The 22,657-nt window shown below is 35.3% G+C and overlaps 1 protein-coding gene across 1 annotated transcript; it reads left to right on the top strand.

The window, feature by feature from the left end:
• Positions 1-2,295: 2,295 nt before the first annotated feature.
• Positions 2,296-10,595, top strand: LOC143243983 (uncharacterized). Its single transcript, XM_076487891.1, has 3 exons — positions 2,296-3,950; positions 6,913-7,438; positions 8,757-10,595. Coding segments are annotated over exons 2-3 (432 nt in total). The 5' UTR covers positions 2,296-3,950; positions 6,913-7,007; the 3' UTR covers positions 8,758-10,595.
• The last annotated feature ends 12,062 nt before the right edge of the window (positions 10,596-22,657 follow it).

Below are 22,657 nucleotides of genomic sequence, written 5' to 3'. Positions count from 1 at the left end.
TTAGTCATTATTACCTACCGCCAACTCTTGGGCCATCTTTTACTAACGAATAGTTGGATTGACCGTCACATTATAACGCTTCTACAGATGAAAGGGCGAGCATGTTTGGTGTGACAGGAATTTGTGTGTATGTAAATATATATATATATATATATATACACACACAAGAGGAACCATTCATTTAAAATATCTACGTATACAGACTAAATAAAAATTATATAAGTGAAACATATATAAGAATATTGTATATGAGAATTTTAGTATTTTGTAAAGTATCTACTTATTTTAGACATGAATACAATATATATTTGGCTTGTAATTCAATTGTTACAATAAATATAATAATTCTTATCAAATATTTCAGTATGTCTTGTTTGCTGACCAGAAACACCACAACATTTATGCAACTTTGGAATCAATAACTGTCAAAACGAGTGTTATTAATTTATAAAGCATCACAAAGAAATGTGCAAGTCCTGTGTGTCTATTTATGGATGTGCCAGTGCACCAGACGTCGTGACAGAGAAATTATCGACTTTGTTAGTGTACTAGCTGCGCTATGAAACAAACGGTCTCCAGTACCATAACTCTGACGACGTGTAGGGGCAAAATCAAAGCGGTTTACATCCATGGGTGTCCGCGAAAGGGGGGGGAGGCAAGAGGGGCACTTACTACCACCTGGAAAACGAGAAACATAATTCTTTCTTTATTCATTCAACATATGTATATACATCTATTTTTTCAATTCAGAATTTCACATTACTCTCCCCCATCCGGGAAAATTTCCGCGACGCCCATCTCCTCATCTGGATATACATCCCGTTCGTGCAGAGCTTCCAGTAGCAGACAGTCTGTACTGAAAATGTACACATTTATTTCTGCCAATATATTTTTGTTTTGTTTACCTTATGCCGTGAAAAGTGTTACAGTGATAATGGTTTGGTTTGTTTTGAATTTCGCGCAAAGCTACACGAGGGCTATTTGCGCTAGCCGTCCCTAATTTAGCAGTGTAAGGCTAGAGGGTAGACAGCTAGTCACCACCAGGCACTGCCACCTCTGGGGCTACTCTTTTACTAACGAATATTGGGATTTACCGGCACTTTATAACGCTCCAATGACTGAAAGGACGAACATGTTTGGCGTGACGAGGATTCGAGTTCCTTAACCCCTTGGTTATAACTCTTATTCTACAGCTTAGCGTTTCTCAACCACCAAAACAAAGAACTAACAAAACATCCACGTGTAAATCGTAATGTTTTTTTTTTTCCTTTTTTTGTAGGCCCGGCATGGCCAGGTGGTTAAGGCGCTTGACTCGTAATTTGAAGGTCGCTTGTTCGAATCCCCGTCACACCAAACATGCTCGCCCTTTCAGCTCTGAGGGCGTGAATAGTTGCAGTCAATCCCACTATTCGTTAGTTAAAGTTTGTTTGTTTTGAATTTCGCACAAAGCAACTCGAAAGCTAGCCGTCCCTAATTTAGCAGTGTAAGACTAGAGGGAAGGCAGCTAGTCATCACCACCCACCGCCAACTCTTGGGCTACTCTTTTACCAACGAATAGTGGGATTGACTGTACATTATAACGCCCCCACGGCTGAAAGGGCGAGCATGTTTGGCGCGACGGGGATACGAACCCGCGACTTTCAGAATACGAGTCGCACGCCTTAACACGCTTGGCCGTGCGTGTGTGTATGTGTGTAAAACTACGAGTCGCACGCCTTAACACGCTTGGCCGTGCGTGTGTGTATGTGTGTAAAACCTTTAGGGAGAAAAGTCCTGGAATATGTGTTTATCGTAAACCTAATGACAGCTTTCTGTGAGAATACTGCACTGAAGTTTCACCTGGCATGTCAGCCCATATTTTCAGAAACGAAATCAATGAGTTACGTTTTACTGACGTATTTGTGCGAGAGGTGTAACGCATGCAGTATAATTCCAAGCGACGCTACACTTAGACCATTTAAAGAATTGTGGATTCACAAATGTAAGTGTATAGGTTTCTTTTTCTATGTGTGTCGTATATAAGACATAAGTAATTAACACACTGGATTAAATATCGGTGAGTGTCAGATAGCAGTTGTTGCTTTTACATAAAATTAGATTCTAACATTCTTTTGGGAACTTTCTCTTTGTATATCTATATAGATATGTCTCTTAGATACAGCGAAAGGTTAGTTTTATTTTGTTCAATTATTTATCGAAGAATTCGCGAGTTTCAAATGTAAGAAAAATTTTCGATTTTTTTTTCTATGAAATTTCATTATCGGCAAAGTACGAACCGTTTCATTTCATATCTAGTCGTAAATAAGCTTTGTCGCAGATTCGAATCCCCATCACACCAAAGATGCTCGTTGTATCTGCAATTAAAACATAGGCAGGTGCTACAGCGGAGCCGCCTATTACCATTTTGGCTAACAACACCATCACAGTAGCGCCAGCTTTTGCAGCAAGCCTACCACATGCGGACAATCTCAAGCGCATGATACAGCGTAAGCGCTTAAGACAACAACACATTCCACGACAGCTTGATCCCCTGGAAACTATGGCCCTGCCTGAATGCCTCACTCGCCTCTTGGGTGCGAAATTGTCCGCTGCCAACGAGCTCGGCTGTTAAATTGTTGGCTGCCAAGAGTCGGATGCGAAACTGCGGCTGAAAAATTGCGACTGCGAAATGTCGTAGAACCGAATAATAATTAAATAATAACATAATCAAAGGAATATAAATATAAATTAGGAGAGAGCGCTGTGGATGCTCAAGCCCGCAACGTTTCATATCTATATCATCTTTTACTGCCTGCAGACAGTTGTGGTAAGGTTACTGCTCTCCAACCTAAAGAAGAAGAAGAAAAAATGTAAACTTTGTTTGTTTTTGATTTCGCGCAAAGCTACTCGAGGGCTATCTGCGCTAGTCGTCCCTAATTTAGCAGTGTAAGACTAGAGGGAAGACAGCTAGTTATCACCACCCACCGCCAACTCTTGGGCTACTCTTTTACCAACGAATAGTGGGATTGACCGTCACATAATAACGTCCCCACGGCTGAAAGGACGAGCATGTTTGCCGTGATAAAGAATCGAACCCACGACCCTCGGATTACGAGTCAATCGCCTTAACCCATCTGGCCATGCTGAGCCAAAAATGTAAAGGAAAACTAAAGAAAACAGTAATAATAATGTACTACCATCTGGGTGTAAGAAAGATAAATAAACTTATCTCCTAAAGTTGGAATTCCATCCTCCATTATGGTGGCAAGGCACTAACTGGTAACTCAATAAACGAATCATGCTAGCATAAAGGATTCCAACCAGTTACCTAAACTATCTGGTATAACTCCCAACACCACCCATTAAGTCTAACGTAACTACCAATTTTCAGACTCTAAATAAGCCATTATATGCGGAATAGTGTTCATCCGCATAAAGTAGTGCCAAGTTGTTTAAATGACCTTATTAAAAACTAAAACAACTTTTAATAACATTTTTAATTGTTACTTTTTTATATTTGTTTAATTCATTCTTATATTTTAAACACAGAATATTTAACGGATTTAATTTAGAGAAGATCGCTCCATTTGCTTCAAATATTTCACCTGCAAGCGAAGCAGTTCTGGTTGATGGCGTTTCTATTCTTATGGCAACCTCAGTCTTTCTAGGTTGGTCTTGAAAAGGATTGGAGTTGTGTTACTCTTGTTACCAATGTTCTGGTTGTCCTGTAGAGACCGATCACACCTCAAGGAACATCAGTCATCCATGTTTCCGTTGGATTGAGACTGGTTTTTTGGCTACATCCGATCCATCATTCTGGGCACACCATACGTTGATTGGTCTTTCCGAGAGATTAATGCTGGAGATTTCTGCAACATTGGTGAAAGTAACACATTCAGGAAGGAACACTTTAAGACTCAACACTTCTCACACACAACCCTTTCTCTTCAGTGATAAGCTCTTCCTCTCAGGTATGAGTACTTCTACTTAATAAAAATCCCATTCTTTCGGTAAGAAGCACTCCTTTAAATTCATATAACATGAGAGTTCAAACAAGATAACTACGTAAATGTAAAAGAGAACTCCAGAAAAAATCATACATTCTAACAATTCTGTGTTATTCTCAGGCTTAACTAATTTTTACAAAAATTATTAAGTAACTCCATTTTATAATGGAAATATCACCAAAATATTGAATTTATCTAAACTGATTGACTTTTAAGCTAAGAAATAACAATACAAAATGAGATTAATCTTTATAAACCCAGAGACATATCACATAATGTGAACACTTGCCTTAGACAGTGGAGTACTGTTTTTCATTCGACCCATAATTTAGCCAGTAGATTCTCTTTCCTCAAGATGTCAACCAACTCGCTTAATATGTTGTGTAGATTGTGTAAATCTAACATTTCTTACTTAATTGAAAAAGGTGAAGTTTAGTCATGGTGATTAGTTTTGTTTACGTGATGGTCAATACTTTCAGTAGATGATAGGCTGTACTTGAGAACATTACATTCCATGAGCAGAACAAGTATTTCCAGATAATAAAAATGAACAAAGGCAGCTAGAATGAAGTGAAATTAACGATTTTATGGTTTGTTCGTTTGTTGTTAGGCATAAAGTTACACAATGGGCTATCTGTGCTCTGCACACCAGAAGTATCGAAATCAGTTTCTAGTGTTGTAAATCCGCAGACATACTGCTGTGCCAGTAGGGGAGGATTTTGTGAACTATTTTTATGCAAAGCTCTACAGATTAAGAACAAACGATTTGTAAAAAAAAATCACATCAAATAACGAGGTAGAAAACCCAAGATATGATTGCTTACACACTGCTCTGTTTAAAACAAGTAAAGACTACTAATGCGTTGAGAAACTAATTTTTATTTTGTACTTTCTGCGATAACGTATTTTACTGATGATAGATGTGATAATGTGACCAATTAGATTTCATTTAGTAGTCCTTTGGGTCCAGCATGACCAGGTAGGTTAAGGCGTTCGACTCGTAATCTGCCGTGGAGGCGTTATAAGTTACGGTCAATCCCACTATTTGTTGGTAGAGTAGCCCAAGAGTTGGCGGTGAGTGGTGAAGACTAGCTACCTTCTCTCTAGTCTTACACTGCTAAATTAGGGACGGCTAGCGTAGATAGCCCTCCTGTAGCTTTGCGCAAAATTCAAAAATCAAACAATCAAACGAACAGAAGTGAATGAATTCCTAGCTGTTTTAAAGTACAATACAAAATAGTGTTCGATAATCAGTGTTTTTATATCGCTGTTAGTAGTAAGGAAACGTTATAAAGGTCAGTACTGCATTCTCCATAAATTAGAACGTTATATAAAAGCCGGTAGCAACAGTAACACGCAATATGACGTTTTGATGGTGCAATCATTGTTACAAATAAAGTTCAAGGCTCGCGTAAAAAAATAACACCTCCAAATTAGAAACCTGGAAGAGTTGCATGTATGCGCATGCGCATGTTTCATATTGTAAATGTATTCCTATGTGGTATATCTGATCGCTAAATTAAAACAGTAACACAAATTCAAATGTAGCGTTAATAATATGCTAGATAGATATGAACGGTAAAAAACGAAGTAAGATTTTAAGATACGTGAATTCTCTGTCTATCAAAACTCTCGCCTTTTATAAAATACAACTGAATTAACTGAATTAAGCTGTTACAAGTATAGTTCATCTTCTGTCTTGGTTAATCCTCAGCCTTAGTTATAGATAGGTAACTATTACTTCCGTCCAATCGGTGAATCATAGCTTGTACAAAGTTACTAATGGATTTCCTTCCGTTCAATAAGTGTCTACTGATAGAAATACACATTTAGTATATATATATATATTCTTAAATTAATAAATCTCTAAGTGAATTATCTTTGTAATAAAATATTACAAATGCTACCAAGTACTGTCAAAAATCAATCACTATCATCATCAATCACCTGATAATAATAATTGTTTGTTTGTTTTAGAATTTCGCGCAAAGCTACTCGAGGGCTATCTGCGCTAGCAGTCCCTAATTTAGCAGTGTAAGACTAGAGGGAAGGCAGCTAGTCATCACCCCCCCACCGCCAACTCTTGGGCTACTTTTTTACCAACGAATAGTGGGATTGAAAGTCACATTATAACGCCCCCACGGATGAAAGGGCGAGTATGTTTGATGCGACCGGGATTCGAACCCACGACCCTGGGATCAGGAGTCGAGTGCCTTAATCACCTGGCCATGCCGGGCCCAAAACGTTTGTAATTCACTCGTACATTCTACAGATGACTATATGATTATTATTATTATTAGTTGATCGCTGTTAGTATTAGTATTATTTTGTTTTGCAGCCGTGACGTTCACCGTACAATACAACTACCATTGGCTTTTGTGTAAATGTATAACAATATCCGTGGAACTGGGTTGGTAGGAGGCGTTTCGATTTATAAGGACACGAAAATGTATCGTTTTACAAATTGTAGCGTACAATCTATTAAATAATAATTGTGTTTATATAACAAAATTACTACATCGTCTTATAGAAACTATTTATGAACGGACTGACGATTAGAGAATCAGAATTAAATATTTAACCTCATATTACTAAATAGATTCTTCGAGCATTGAAAGCTCTAAGCAGCTGCGTTTCAAATGCATAGGTGTTCATCGATTGTTTATTTGTAGCAAAGCACAAAGTTACACAGTGGGGTATCTGTGCTGTGCCAAGACGAGTATAGAAAAACAGGGGACTTATAAGCCTTCACATTTACCAATGTGTCACTGGTGTCCAGTAATAACACAAAAGGATTTTTTTTTTTTGAGTTACGTAAAATATATAAGCATATAACTTTTTTTTTTCAGAAGGAAATAGTGCTATTTATAATACGTTTTGTTTATTACTGGTGTCATTTTTTTTTTCGTTTTCTGGATATGAACAGATATTAAGGAACTAAAAAGAGTGAGAGAAAATTGATGTGCCAGTCTAGCTTTGTCCCTTAAATACATCATCGTATGTACACGTTTCTCTGACGTCATGGAAAAGCAGACTACCCCAGTAATCCGTCTTCACGGTATCTCAAATATGACCACCAGACAGAGTAGAAAAACCTCTTTGGAATCCTCCAATATCGACTTACTGGAGCCTCCTCATTACACCGTTCAGACTCCACCCCTTGGGGGTCGTCAGTCTATCCGCAGCCCACCTTCAAGCGGAAGATCCGAATCTCCCTTACCGCCGTCGAAAGCTGACCACGACGCTATCAGATCCGCCTCTCGTTATCTGTCTCAAGCTGAACCCAGCATTCTAAACCAGCAAACAAGTTCGCGACATTCGCATTTTCGTAAAAATACAACTTCACATTCAGAAGCTGAGAAAAGGCACAATGAGTGTCATGAAAAACGCCCTCCGTCCATCGGCTGGAAAACTCTACCAAAGTTCAGGCATCAAGATGACGTTAAATATTGGTAACGAAATATATTTCTTAGGTTTTTTGTTTAAGTAATATAACCTAATGATGAACTGAAAAATGAATAAAAAGCACCACAGACACTGATGCTCCTAGTAGTCAAGATTTCATTTTCTTTCAAAGCAATGTTTGTTATACTTTCACAGATGTATTAATCACACCATGTTCTTTTAAAATAAAGATCAAAATATGTTTCAGTAATGTAACGTAGGAAACCAAGTGTGGCTTGATTGTTCGTTGTTAATCATAAAGATACACGCGGACTGTGCTCATTGTGGGCATCGAAGTGAGCTATTAATACCATCGAAGTGATGACTTAATATTAGACTTTTTTATAAATTTTTGTAATATTTTGATACGTTGCTGTACAAAATGTCTACGGAAGTATATTTTCATTCGCCTTTTGTTTACAGTCGTTGAAATGAAGTGCGAGTGTATTTGTATTTAGATAATAAAGTACTCGTATATTTTCAGAATAGACAAAAACTACGTGTTATTATAACTGATATATTGAAATACTCGCTAAAGCCACTTTCCAGATATAACAGTTACTACGACAGAGCCTTTTGACAGCAATAATTTTGTTGAAACTTAAATTACTTTATTGTCTCAAAATGATTCCTTTTCGAGTTATATATGAAATCTTGAAATCCAGTGACTTGCCCTGTTGGAAAAGCGGTAAGTCTTCGAATTTACAATGCTAAAATTAGGGGTTCGATTTCTCCTCGGTGGACACAGCAGATAGCTCGATGTGGCTTTGTTATGAAAACACTCACAATGGCATGTTACATTCTGCCAAAGATCCCTGATGTCTCAGGCTGAGATCTAATAATGATAAAATTCGAAATTCAACCCCTTTACACTTAATAACGAAACAAAAATGTTATCCTTAACAGAAACCAAAATAAGAAATATTTGGGTATCACTCATTGATGATTATTGTATTAAAATTTGAAAATACCGAAACTTCAAAGATGTTATTGATAAAGTTAGGCCTAATTTGTACAAAAGTGGTTCCAGGAGTGGGAATGATTATCAAAAGTAATAAAACATTGTCGTTTTATTAAACATTATTAGTTAACAAAGAAGAAGCTTAGCCAAAAAAAAGATGTAAAAGTTTTCGAAACTAGAGAATCGACAGATTATTACATGTCACGACACTTATGTAAAACGATCAGAGAAATACTCTAGTAACTATTTTCTGTGAACTAAGGAGATTCTCTGTATCTTTATAGTGTAATAACGTGAATTTTTGTTGTTCTAAAACTCATTATTGTTACTATTATTATTATTTCTGACACTCCTCTTTCTTTCAGAGAGACGAAGTCGCTGAAAGGAGAAAGCGTGACAGAGAGCATTTGAGAGTTTGGTTTTTTTACACCTAGTTTTACTTAAAAGAAACTGCTACTAAATGTTATAGAAGTTGGCAAAAGTTTAAAAGCGTCATTAAAGTAGCATCGTTATCAATATGGTAAAAAGAAGCAAGGCATCCTCGTTACCAAGGGCACAAAATATTCATCTCTAATAGTCACCAGTTGATTATATGATAATATTTATTTCAGTTTTTTTACCAAACTGCAACACAAATTTAGCACCTAAACTTTGTAAAGAAATAATTATAAAGTTACACTTAGGCACACGTGTGTATCATTTAATTTCACATAAGTTTCATATGCTCGTATGTATTACAACGAGAAAGTAAGATATTCTTAAAAAGGAAAAAAAAATCACCACGATATTAAGGACTGGATATAAAGACCCACTTCGTAACCGTTTATGGGAAAGCCTATAAACACCTAATTAGTCTGCAACTGAAGAAGTGTTTTTATTTGGTTTTATTTCTCTATCAGATAACGTTATCATTCGATTAATTTAAATTTAATACATAACGTTAAATTCTTCTCGGTCCATTACGGTTGTTAAAAAAGTTAGAAATTACGGAATAACAGTTAGCATTTGGTTTTATATCTGCAACTTCTTTAGAAGTTTACATTTTCATTTAAAATGGTTTTAAGAACTATAAATTGCATATTTTGAAATTTTCATCTTATCAGAGAGTGAACTTTACCAAAAATCTTATATAACTTGATTGACTGTAGGTCACCACTTATTTTTTGTAGGTTATTAAAGCGTCAAAAACGGAGGGCTGAAGTTTAAAGACAATTCGCATGTGTCATTAGACGAAAGCTTAATCCATAGAATTTTATTTTTATTTAACTTTTTGTGTTTGTGTTTTGTTCTTTAAACCAAACTCTGACAGGAAATTCAGAGCTAAAGGTAATTAGATGTACCTACAATTTACTCTGGATCGTTCATCATCCAGTTTACGGATCAATAGTACTAAGATCCAAAGATTCTTAAAAGTTGTCGCATGTCAGTGTAATTTTGAACTGCTTCCATTGTGGTTTCTGGTTCTTATGATTTTATTCATTTTGTACTGTTGCGATTCGTGTGTCTGTTGATGACAGAGAACAAATTATTAAAACGTAAACGAACTTCACTCGAAATGCAACAAAAACTCGAGATTATCGAAAAAAAGTGGGGAAGGCTCAACAGTGAAGTCTATTACAACAAGAAAAAAGATTCAAACAAAAAACAGTACAAGGAAAACGCAGAACCATTCTATGATCTAGCTGCTAAGCCTCGGCTGATAATGTTCTGAGATTGAGATTGACGCTTTTGAAGCCAGGCGATACGATATGATCCATCAAAACGCAACGATGTTCGGTAACTTACGATTTTGAAATCTAGAATGTTAGTAAAATTCTTAGGTTTTTGAGTTTTTAATGTGTGTTCAAAGAAACAAAATAAAATTTACTTTTTTATGAAACCACGTACTATTCACCAACGTTCATTAGTAATTATTTTTGAAATTAATAAATCACATTTAAGGCACTGTTTTAAGGTAGCCTCAGTCCAAAAGAGTTTGAGAACCACTGGTATATATAATCGAGACGATGAGTTTTGGTTATACATGATATAAAAGTTTCTACATTCTATTTGGAACAAGTGTTTTAGAGTTTTTTAAATATTTTGTTTTCGAACTTTTTATTATTTCAATAACCTGCGTCAAGAATATTTATTTTAAACTGTTGTATGACACGTTATAGAAGGGCTGTAATTTTATTATAGTTCATTATGTATAATGCGCAAAATCTATGTTAAAAGTATACCAAAAGAAATAAAAACTACATATTTTGTTTGTATTTATTGGCGTGAAATTAATTATTTTCTTCTATTAATCATCATATATTTAATGCGAATCAAAAAGTTAACATATAAGAAGACATCAACTAGGGATTCGGGGCATTGTCAAGTAGAATGGGGTTACGGATTCCGTTTGCCAGTACATAGGCAAAGTTTGTATATAGAACACATATACATTTGTTCATGGTTCAAGTTATATGTTTCCCAACCTCTGAAACCTCCAGATTGCATATCTGTAGTTGCTTTTTTCCAGCATTCCTGTATTTACCCCTCCCCCTTCATGAAGTGTCATTAAATCATCATTGAAGGGTAAAATGAGCAACAGGTAATTCTGACATTAATGACATAATACCATGTTGAAAAGGTCGTACACGTAGAGCTACGTGGGGCTGGTATTGGTATTAAAACTTTAATTAAAATAAAGTTTGTTTGTTTTTGAATTTCGCGCAAAGCTACTCGAGGGCTATCTGCATTAGCCGTCCCCAATTAAGCAGTGTAAGACTAGAGGGAAGGCAGCTAGTCATCATTACCCACCGCCAACTTTTGGGCTACTCTTTTACCAACGAATAGTAGAATTGACCGTCACATTATAACACCCCCACGGCTGAAAGGGCGATCATATTTTGGTGCGACGGAGATTCGAACGCCTTAACCCACCTGGCCATGCCGGGCCCTGTGATATGATATACATAACAGCTCGAAGGTTTTGAGCATTTTTGACATTCGAACCTTCTCCCAGTGGCACAGCGCTATGTTTGCATACTTACAACTCTAAAAACTGGGTTTCGATACCGATTGTTGACGGATCACATATAGTCCTTTGTGCTTAATTACAAACAAGAACGACGACGATGTTCGAATATACTTGACATTATAAAATAAAAGCATACGTTTATGTTTTCTTTTAATACCTAATACCACACCAAAATTGTTTGCATCAGAAATAATTACAAGAATAGTATGTCAAGTATTAAATAATTAAGTTAGGTGTTCGTTGTAATCATTCTTCAGGTTTATTGGACTTACTCTCAAGGCTGAATTAATAATAATCGAAGTTCGAATCTCTTAAATTATGTTGAACTCCTTTATGTACTTGCACTATTTATTTTAAACACAGGCTCAAACTGAAACTTTTAGCATTATATAAACACCTGATATTTTAGTGTACACATAACAAGTACATTGTCAATTTTTATTCATTTGGAATATGCCCTTATACAAATCGATTTAGGTAGTTTCCAAGCACCTAAAATTTAATCCTCTGCATATACATCATTCCAGTATAAAAGGCCTTGCATCCCCTCTCTCCATGTTCGCATACACTGGGAACAACTTAATAACACGATAAACAAAGTGCAAATAGAAAGGAACAACAGCCTACCCCAAAACTTACACAATGTAATACCAACGGTTGTGGACTTTTTTTAATGAAAATAGGCAAACGTATATGAAACATTTCAAGCAAACGAGACAGACTACGAGACACACTCGCTGCGAACGTTCGCTCAGCTTAGCAACAAAAACCGAGTATCGATTAGTTAGTTTTACATACAAACTAAAGTGATACTACATTTACTGAAACATCGTTTTACCTACTTTCTTTTTTTTGTGTAAATACTCTTTAAATACTCTCGTTATTTAAATAATTTTCAGTTTTTGTTGCATAATCCCATGGTTCGACTTGGCCAGGTGGTTAGGGCGCTCGAATCGTAATCTGAGGGTCACGGGTTCGAATCCACGTTCACACTAAACATGCTCCCTCTATCAGCAGTGGGGGCGTTATAATGTTACCATCAATCCTGCTATTCGTTGGTAAAAAAGTGACCCAAGAGTTGGCGGTGGGTGGTGATGACTAGCTGCTTTTTCTCTAGCCTTACACCGTTAAATTAGGGACGGCTGGCACAGGCAGCCATCATGCAACTTTGCGCGAAATTAAAAAACAAAGAAACAAAACCACGTGTAGCGTTGCATGAAAATTCAAAGTAAACAAACAGACAACAGCATAATCATTTGGATTAAATAGATCAATAAGAAAAGTTTCTACTAAACGGAAAAAACTGATGGATGACATGATTTTTTAATATTATGATTATATTCAATAATAATAAATATTAATGAGGACCACAGTCTTTCAAATACAGTTATTGATATTATCCGGATCGGTCCTTTAATACCTAAACGGCCATATTTATTGCACAGATAGCCCATTGTGCAGCTTTGTGATTAACTTTAAACAAACTTTTTTAGTGGCGGCATAGTGGCTCATAGAATGGTTCAGAGGTTTTTTTTTTTACTTATAAACATTTTAGCTCATATCTCCGTCATATCTTGACCGATTTGAGATCTAATTACAGTTTTGGACTGAAGAGGTAAAACTCTTTCGATTCGTGTGTTTGACCACGTCCAAGGTCTTATAGATTAATTTACTCTAATCCTGCCTAAAATAATTTCAATTTGAGGGTAAGCTGGTAAAGATCCTGATGAGTAATAAAATCAATACAAGAGTACGAGCGCCCCATGCTTGACTCAGCGAATAAAATATAAACAATAACAAAAAACAACGTTTTATAAATTAATTTAATTAAATCCTTTCTAACATAATTTAAAGTGTCGCGGCTATTGAGGATTTCCTTTTGTTTATCGCTACATGGAGGGAGTTCTGCTATTTCAGTTTATTATTTTATTCAGTGGTGTAGAAAGAAGTTGCAAAGTGGTACTGCTTGACTAGACACGTAGATAATATAACAGTTGCTATACAAGTGAAATATGATAAAGGGGAGGGAGAGCCACAGCACCTCTGGTTCCATCTTTAATTTATTCGAACTTTCAAATAATTTTTGAATACTGAGGTTTTATGAACAAAAACTGATGTAGAAAGGAAAGTACTCGACTAGTATGATGAAGAAAACCATGTTAATGTTTGTTATAATTCCAATAATATTTGCCTTCCTAAATTAAAAATAAAATACAAGGTAAAACAACTAGAAATGTGTTTATTATTTTCGAGTTCCTTTATAAGTCTTAAATAAACGATGGGCGTATTCTTTTCTACAAACAGTAAATTTGTTTTTTTATCACTGTTAACGGTTTAACGTGGTAACCATGATTAAACAGTAACATTCAGGTTTAATTTGTTAAAAGTAGTAAATTATCTCTCTTGAAAAAGAGACGGGAAGTAATACAAGCGATTGTTTTATTGTCTTGAAGTGTTTACTTCACAGTAATATCCGGATATTTTTCTCCATCAGGTACATATTCTTCATAAAACGTCATATGTACTTCAACATAAGTGGGTCATTTTCTGTGAAACTGGGTCACATTTTATATGCTTAAAATGTTGAAAACCAGTGACAATTGATTTATCTTTATTAATCCTCGACTTTAAAATCTTATTGGTAGTTCTAGAACCCACAAGAAACACACGTAATAGTAAGAAAAAAAATGTTAATTTCGAATTGTTCTTAAGCTATACAATGAATTATTTGTGATGCATCCACCACGGGTATCTAAATTCAATTTTTAACGTTATAAGTCCTAAGACTTTCCACTTAGCCACTGACGAATTTCAGCAGTATATAATATATCATGTAACGTTCATAAATTACGATATTTGACTAGTTAGTAGCATATAAGGTACAAAGTAAACGTAAGTAAGTTTGTTTTTATTATCTGTCTTGTTAATTATTAAACAGTTGAACTTCTTTCTGGCATTAAACGAACTTAACTAAAAGTGTTCAATACGTTATTGCCCCTTTAGAATAATTATTAGTGAAGGATATAGAATAAAATCTAGGGTATGAGAAATTCGGGTGAGACGGCCATCTTAAATTTTGAAGGCGGTACAGTTACGACAGAAAGTGTTCGTACAACTGCGTCGTGAGTAGTTTTTTTCCTCATAACTTAAAAAGTATCACAATTAGGATTATAAATATTATACTAACACACATCTACATAATTATTTATATAAATTGAACGACAAATAAACTGTTTATAAACAAATTAACACAGGAGGGGCAGAAAGTGTTCGTGCGTCTACTTTAATGGTCAGTTGTGTAGCCTTTCAGGTGAATTACTTGGCGCAATCTCTCCTCATAGCCCTCCATGATCGTTTGACAGTACTCGACTGGTATTTTCTTCCATTCTTCTTTACAGAAGGCCTGCAACTCTTGCAAGTTTTTCGGATGACGCTGATGAACCCTGGTCTTCAACTCATGCCAAACGTTTTCAATTGGGTTGAGATCAGGTCACTGCGATGGCCATTCCAGAACGCTTATATGGTTCCTCTGCAACCAGGATTGCACATATTTCGATGTGTGCTGGAAGATCCAACGACGCCCAAGCCGCAAGTTCCGAGCATCATTCTTCATATAAGTGCCTAATATATCAACGTACTCTTTTTTTCCATGATTCCGTTGACGCGGTGAAGGCTGCTTACACCAGAAGAGCTGAAGGAACCCCATAGCATGATCGAGCCATCTCCGTGTTTAACTGTAGGGACGGTGTTCTTTGGAATATTTCGTTTCCCCTTCTTACGGAAAATATTGCGAACGTCATTGTGGCCGAAAAGCTCGATTTTAGTCTCGTCTGACCAAAAAATACTTTTCCAATAGGTAAAGACTTTATCTACATGATTTCTTGTATACCTTAATCGTGCTTCTAAATGAACAGGCTTTAAATATGGAGTTTTGCGGGGACGGCGTGCTTTGAACCCTGAGAGCGTAACATGTTTGTAACTGTAGAGGAGCTTACTTCAACCTCAGTTTCCCTTACCAGTTTCTGTATGTCATTACGTGTTAAACGAGGGTTCTTACTAACTTCTCTGAGAACCTTCCTCTTGGTTCTCTCTGGAATTTTGGTGGAGCGTCCGGAACGAGGGAGGTTAGCAGTTGATCCTGTAAGCATTAACTTGGCAATTATGTTTTGAACAGTAGATTTCGGCACATTACGTTGTGTAGCAATACCGGAAAGAGACACACGAGACTTGTTTTTACAATAATTCTGTTTTTTAAATCACTGGACAGTTGTTTCCTGTTCGCCATGACGAACAAGCAGATAATGACAGAGACGGCGCTAAATTGTCGGAAGTAAATTTTTTGCTGGCTAAATTCCAATAATTATGAACCCAGTGTCTAGTTCTGGAATGGTATAATGTAGTTTATTCACCGAACTAAACAAACTTTTTACGGGAATAACAGTTTTTTTCACACGTTCTGAACTGTACGAACACTTTCTGCTCCTCATATTTTTGATTATTTGTTTATAAACAGTTTATTTGTCGTTTAATTTACATACAAATTTATGTAGATGTGTATTAGTATAATATTTCTTATATAATTTACGTCTATTAGCCTAATCGTGATACTTTTTAAAGTATGAGCAAAAAACTACTCGGGACGCAGGGGTATGAACACTTTCTGTCGTAACTGTATTTACCAATTAAAAAGTAAAGCTATAAACAAGCAATAGATGTTAAAACGAACCTTTTGTATTATAGATTTCATTTTTAGCTGAACTAAAGATCAGGGAAACACCATTTTTAGATATAAAAAAATTCACTTATGGTTGTAGCCCTATACATATCAGGTTGGAAAAACCAGACCCCAAGATATGAGTTAAATGGAAACCATTCATCCAAGCAAATTAAATTTCAAATAGTTCCATATAAATCACTTAAATCATTATTTAAATGCTTTAGAAAGAGATCATGAGAATCATGATGTCAAATAACATGAATAAAAATTGTATTAATGTAGTGTAAAACTATTGTGGACTACCCTCTGCCAATTAACTAAAAATAATTGCACCTTATAAAAACATCAGTGAGCTTAAACCATATTTCTTTTGCGTCATATTCGGCTGTATGTACTTTCTCATTATTTGAAATTAACAAAGTGAAATCCTATGAATTAACTACTTGGTAATAATAAAAATTCAAAATGCTTACTTCAGAGCAATGTTTCTTAACCATTTTGGGGTCACGGATCCCTTTGAGAATCTAATTCGAATGCTATGGACCCTCTTCCCAGAAAAATACACATATACACATACGAACACGCGTACACACAAAATAATGGAGAAAAAATCAAATTGTTATCTCTGATTCACGAAGCCCTAGCTGTACATGGACCACCAGTTAAGAACCACCACCTTGGACTAAAGTTCTTGAAAAACAAAAACCAAGACACGATTACTTCGTTCACATTCGCTCTTCTTCGTCTGCGCGTTTAACAACGTATGGCAGCATGTGATAATTATGATATACAGCAGAAAACATATTTCAAAAGAATTGTTTATTTGTTTGTTTTTAAATTCCGCGCAAAGCTACAAGAGGGCTATCTGCACTACCTGTCCATAATTTAGCAGTGCAAGACTAGAGGGAAGGCAATTAGTTATTACCAGGCAATGCGAACTCTTGAGCTACTCTTTCACCAACGAATAGTGGGATTGATCGAAACATTATAACACCCCCACGGCTAAAGGGCGAGCATTTGTGGTGTGATGAAGATTCGATCACGAGTCGAAAACCCGAACCACCTGATCATGCAAGGTCACTATTTTAGAAGGATATTGCGCTATGTCACACTCCCCTATACGAGAAAAGATTTGTTTTGCTATCAAGCGAAAATCCACACGAAGATAACTGTGCAAACAGCAGGTATTCAAACCCGATTTTTAGAGTATTAGCTCTGAGAATTACTTCTGAGTCAACAACGACGGGGTAAAGATCTAATTTGATTTCTAGACTTCTCCCAAACAGTAACTCAATAGTTTGAAGTACGTTAACAACAAAAACTGTGGTAGTTTTTTTTTTTTTTTGTCTGTGAGCAGTTGGGTCGTACAACTCTCAGAAAAACTTCAAAAATCACAACAGACTCTCGTTATGCCGGGTTTGAGTAAGTCGTTTAACGAAGGGGACCGTCTTACCTTACTTTCTTCTAATATTATCAAGAATGTGGAGCTTATCCCTAGAATTATTGGTGGGGATATTGAGTTGGCCCACCGCCAACTCTTGGGCTACTCTTTTACCAACGAATAGTGAGATTGACCGCAATATTATAACGCCCCCACAGCTGAAAGGGCGAGCATATTTGGTGCGATGGGGCTAAGAAGAAAATCATATTCATGATGTGAATGAGAAAGTACGTTTCGGGCTCTTATATGAATAAATGACTTTATAATAATATCTTCTGTTAAGGTCAATTATTTCATTTGAGTACTAACCTTACATTTATTTGTATTTGTATGAATTTTCTTTCTCGTTCATGTTTCAAACACAAGTGACAATTTTATTGCAAATATCAAACCCTTAGTTATACGTTTTCTGAGAATTCACGAGAAAAGAACAAACAAAATAACAGAGTTATGAAGCCACGTTATGTAATTTGTTTATGAATGCACAATAGTCACAAATAGTACATTTATAATTCTGTATGCTTTATTTAATTTTGCAAAACAAAAGTGACCCAGTTTTATAAAGTAAACTAGTTTTACTCTTTTACTACAATGTTTTCTGATTGTATTTTGCGCCATTGCATTTGTTTATTTTGTTTTTATATATTTTTCATACATACTATTAGAAGAATAAAAAATGGGGATTTACAAACCTGAAAATAGTGAAGATAAAAATGTAAGGAAACAAGGCTGAAGATACTATAGACATAAGGTACTCAAGCTATAAACTAATAATTTAACTCCATGCTATTATCTAAAATTGCATTTGCTGGTTTTTTTTTTTTTTTAGTTCTCAACTATGAACAATAGAATAGTTGATATACTGGCTAACTTTATACAATGTAATTATAATAAACGTCGCTAGCTGATGATGATTTACTGTAGCTATTGACTAAATGATCACATTACTTCAAGATGTAAAGTGTTAAGCTTCAGCTGGAAAATGTCGTGGAGATTTGTTTGAGAATATAGTGAGTATTATAGTTTCTGTGCAACTAAATTATCTGTGTAATGCATAGCAGTTGGTAAATAAATGCCCAGACTAAGACACAACATCCACTAAGCGCGTATAAAATTTTACCAGTAGAAAAGCAGCCTTTCTAATAAAACATATACATATTAAGAAATCTTACAATATTCGTCTTTTTAAGTAACTATTCCCTAAATGTGTGTAATAAAATGTAATATTATGTTGTGTTTTTTCACTCCTTCACTTCATGCATAATATAGGGGTTAGCTCGCTAAAGACGCTGATTATATTTGTGTACAAAGCATTAGATGTTACAGACAACTATCGTTCATCTATTATTTATTGACTAGTAATTCCTGTAAAACGAAGCTAACTTCAAGAGGTGATGATAACATTGTTTACACTAGAATTATGTTTTTAGTTTATGTAAAAAAAATAGTAGAAACAAATTGACTTTTCAATCCTTCGCAGAACTTTGTTTAATATTTTACGAAAGGTTTGGGTGCAATATACATTTTGGTTTTACACTGACAAATAATAATAAGAAAAAATTACAAATGGGCCGTTTTGTGAGGAGTTTCCTTTCCTTGTAACTCTAACATGCATATTTTTGTGATTTTTTTATATGCACAACCTTAGCAGTCAATAGTGAAAATATAAAGTATTGCTTAAACTGAATCTTTAGTGTTTAAAGTGCTTCTTACCCAAACGTTCTATTGGAGGTCTGGGCAGTTCCTTGAGGTCCGTATTACGAAAACGATAAGTTCCACGCACTAGTCAACTTTGTAAAGATAAAAATATGTATAACGTATTTTAATTGAATCATAAATCTCGGTTAATTTAAAGTGTTACGAAAGGACGCTTAACTTGATTTTTTAAAAAAAGTTTCTGGTTATTTTATATCAATAAATTTTGCAAAAAACAGTTTTTGTATACAATGAGTGTGTGTGTTTTCTTATAGCAAAGCCACATAGGGCTATCTGCTGTGCTCACCGAGGAGAATCAAACCCCTGCTTTTACCGTTATAAATCCAGAGACATACCGCTGTACTAGCGGGGGCTATTTTTAATGAAATCAAAATTATTTTCCAGTTTGTTTCTATAAGAACATAAATATGATTCATTTACCATTTCATACGGAGGAGAATGTTTATGTTTGTGTTTGTTTGTTTTTTTGCTGTTCGTACAAACTTAAGAAATTTTCATTTTCAATTCTTTGTATTTTAAAAATACGCTGTACATTCCGTAATGTTTGCTGTAAATAATGAAATAAAGAGATCGAAATAGCTTATACAGAATAAACCAATAAGAACTCTAGTTAATGACCTGATCATAGCGTGAACAGCTGGCGGAAACGTTTTCTACCATTTTTGTCGTGGGGTAGTATGGATTTTAGGAGATTTACTGTTTTATTTTAATGTATTGAAAAATAAACACAAGTAGCTTATTTTACTTTAACACAAGCAAAAATCACAGTTACTATTTAAGTATTTTAAAACACATTTATTTAATTGTATAAAATATTCATTGCATTTCGTGTTTGTGTTTCAGGGTATGACCTATCACAGTAGATATTACGGTTGAAAGTAGGGACAACTAGCAACAAAACATCTCCGACTTGGCGTATTTATAAAAATAGACTGTCGACCTAAATATGTGTAAAAGACAAGTATTTAATAGGTACGTGAGATGTAGAAAGAGTTGAGTGTGAATATTCTGCTGATGTTAGTATCTTGGCGAGCCAGACGGAATTTGCAATAACGGTTATTAGGCGTTTTATGCTAAATTTATTATTGTTTTGTGCCATGGTCACTGAATCTTAGCTTTTAATCTTAGAAAACACGGTTAATACACAAAGTTATCATAAGAAATGATATCTACAAAGAAGCTATCATGGGGTTGGGAGTCATAAATGTTCCTTCTCTGAATATTCAGTTGTGAGTGCTATGGATCGTTTTGTGAAATCTATAAAAATATAGATTTCACAGCCCTTCTTCCGTCACGCCTTAAAAAGGGTTAAAGACATGAATGTAAAGGCTAATGGTGTAAGCATGGAAAAGTGTCCATCACCACGTGATTTACTTTTAAAAATTAATATGTCTAGTTTATATTCGCTGCTACATGATATGAAAAATGAGTTGATATGGGCAGGGGCGTAGACTTTTTACACCCGATGGGGGGATGATTTTTTCAACCACTTAATGTGGACTGTTCATTCTCAAATTGGTAATCTCTGATTACGTGAACCTGAGAGCTGCAAACATGCAGTCACAGAATAATCTTGTTGCCACGATATTTGCATGTATACTTAAGCCTACTGACTGATACTTACGAACTATCGCTTTGATCGAAAAGCTTAGAAGCACGCCTATATTAAAGATGTACATTTCGGCTAGTGAAAAAGCCTACATCTATGCCTAATTATGTAATTAGATTGGTAAGAACACGAGAATCACAAGAAAAAACACACAATTTGTAGGCCTGTGATGCAATAAAACAATTCAACAGACCAAACTGTAGGGGGAGATGATTGTATGAACCATACCCCCACCTAAAATGAAGAGGGGATGTATACCCTTCATCCCCCCAGGATCTACGCCCCTGGATACGGGGACCAACGTTAATAAATATAACCGACCCTATATTTGCTCTTGATCATTTGAGACCAGCTCATTCGTCGACTACCGTGGAAACCCTATCGCACTCTCGAGAAAACCTCGTAAGCGGTATCGCAGGCTCTTCTACGTCCGAATCCTATGGTATAGGCAGTAGTGACTGTGTGAATAGTTTAGGCCTAACGTTAGGGTTAGATAACGAGCAGAATAAGGGACTGGAAGGAGCCGAGATACCTCGTTTAGCAAATTATTCTGGTTATCACGTACAGGGATTGTAAAATATCTTAATCCAGTTATCCGTTTCGGCCGATTATTTGTCATCAAGAAGAAACAGATGTTTGTTTTATTTAAGTTTAAATCACCCGTGTATATAGGGCTATCAGGGTAGTTTTCTGTTAGACAATTAGTACTACTGTTACTGATGTTACTTTTAAATTGTAGTTCTGTTGACAGTGTTGTGTAGACCTAATCTTTTAATGTTTTTTTTTTTTTCTTCTCGTAAATTCTTCTTTAAACACTGATTCTGAATGTTATGTACTAATTCAGTAATTGGTAACAAAGACAGGTGTGATACAAGATATTTTAAAATTAAAGTAGTACTATAAATATAAATTTGATCGATAAGATTCAATTACACGGGTAATTTATGGTTTTATCTATATACCTGTTTAGGTTAAACTTACTTTTCGTCTTAAGTACTTAAGTATAGCATTAAGTTTTCTTGTACAATAAGTTGTGTAAATATCAATCAATAATGCATTCGTTATTAATTCACACCGTAAGTACAGAAGTCGTGCAATTTTATAACGTAACGTGTGTGGTGTATTTATACATATATAAATTGTTCAACTGCACTTATATTTAGCCTTTTTAAACTGAAAATTTTCTTCTAGTTTAGATACGAAACTATAAAATAGTTTATGTAAATATTCATTGTTGAATTTGAGAATGTAATTTAAACGGTGCTGGGTTATATTGGAATGTTAGGAAACTTTAAAAACTTAGCCCTACATCTAAGCTCTGCGTTTTAGTACCGTTATCGTATTAATAACGTCTCAACTTACTGGGCGACAGTACTGATGAATTGTTGTTAATCTATAGTTGTTTGTTGTGTAGATAAAGGGCGAATGTCTGTAAGTTATTTTGAAATTTAGTACGTTTGAACCAATGTTGACCTAATATTTTAATGTCCACTGTTCTATTTCATGAGTATTTATTTGTGTAAACTTTAATGGATTTTTCTTGTAAAATTTGTAATAGGTTTATCGTATTATAAGCAGGATTTTTGTGTATTAAGACTGAAAGATTATTTTGTCGTTGGTGTGTTATTCAAAAATTTTAAATTTCTAAATATGCAAGTAGAATGTTTGAAATGTTCATAGGCTTACTTTAGAACAGGGGTGTGCAACAGGCGGCCCGCGGGCCACAACCCGGCCCGCCAAGCCATTTAGTGTGGCCCTAGTTGTTGTAATCTA

The sequence above is a fragment of the Tachypleus tridentatus genome, chromosome 2, assembly GCF_004210375.1.
Source record: "Tachypleus tridentatus isolate NWPU-2018 chromosome 2, ASM421037v1, whole genome shotgun sequence".
Classification (NCBI taxonomy): Eukaryota; Metazoa; Arthropoda; class Merostomata; order Xiphosura; family Limulidae; genus Tachypleus; species Tachypleus tridentatus.
Note: the sequence above shows the minus strand (reverse complement) of the source record. Positions and strands in the feature narration are given on the sequence as shown.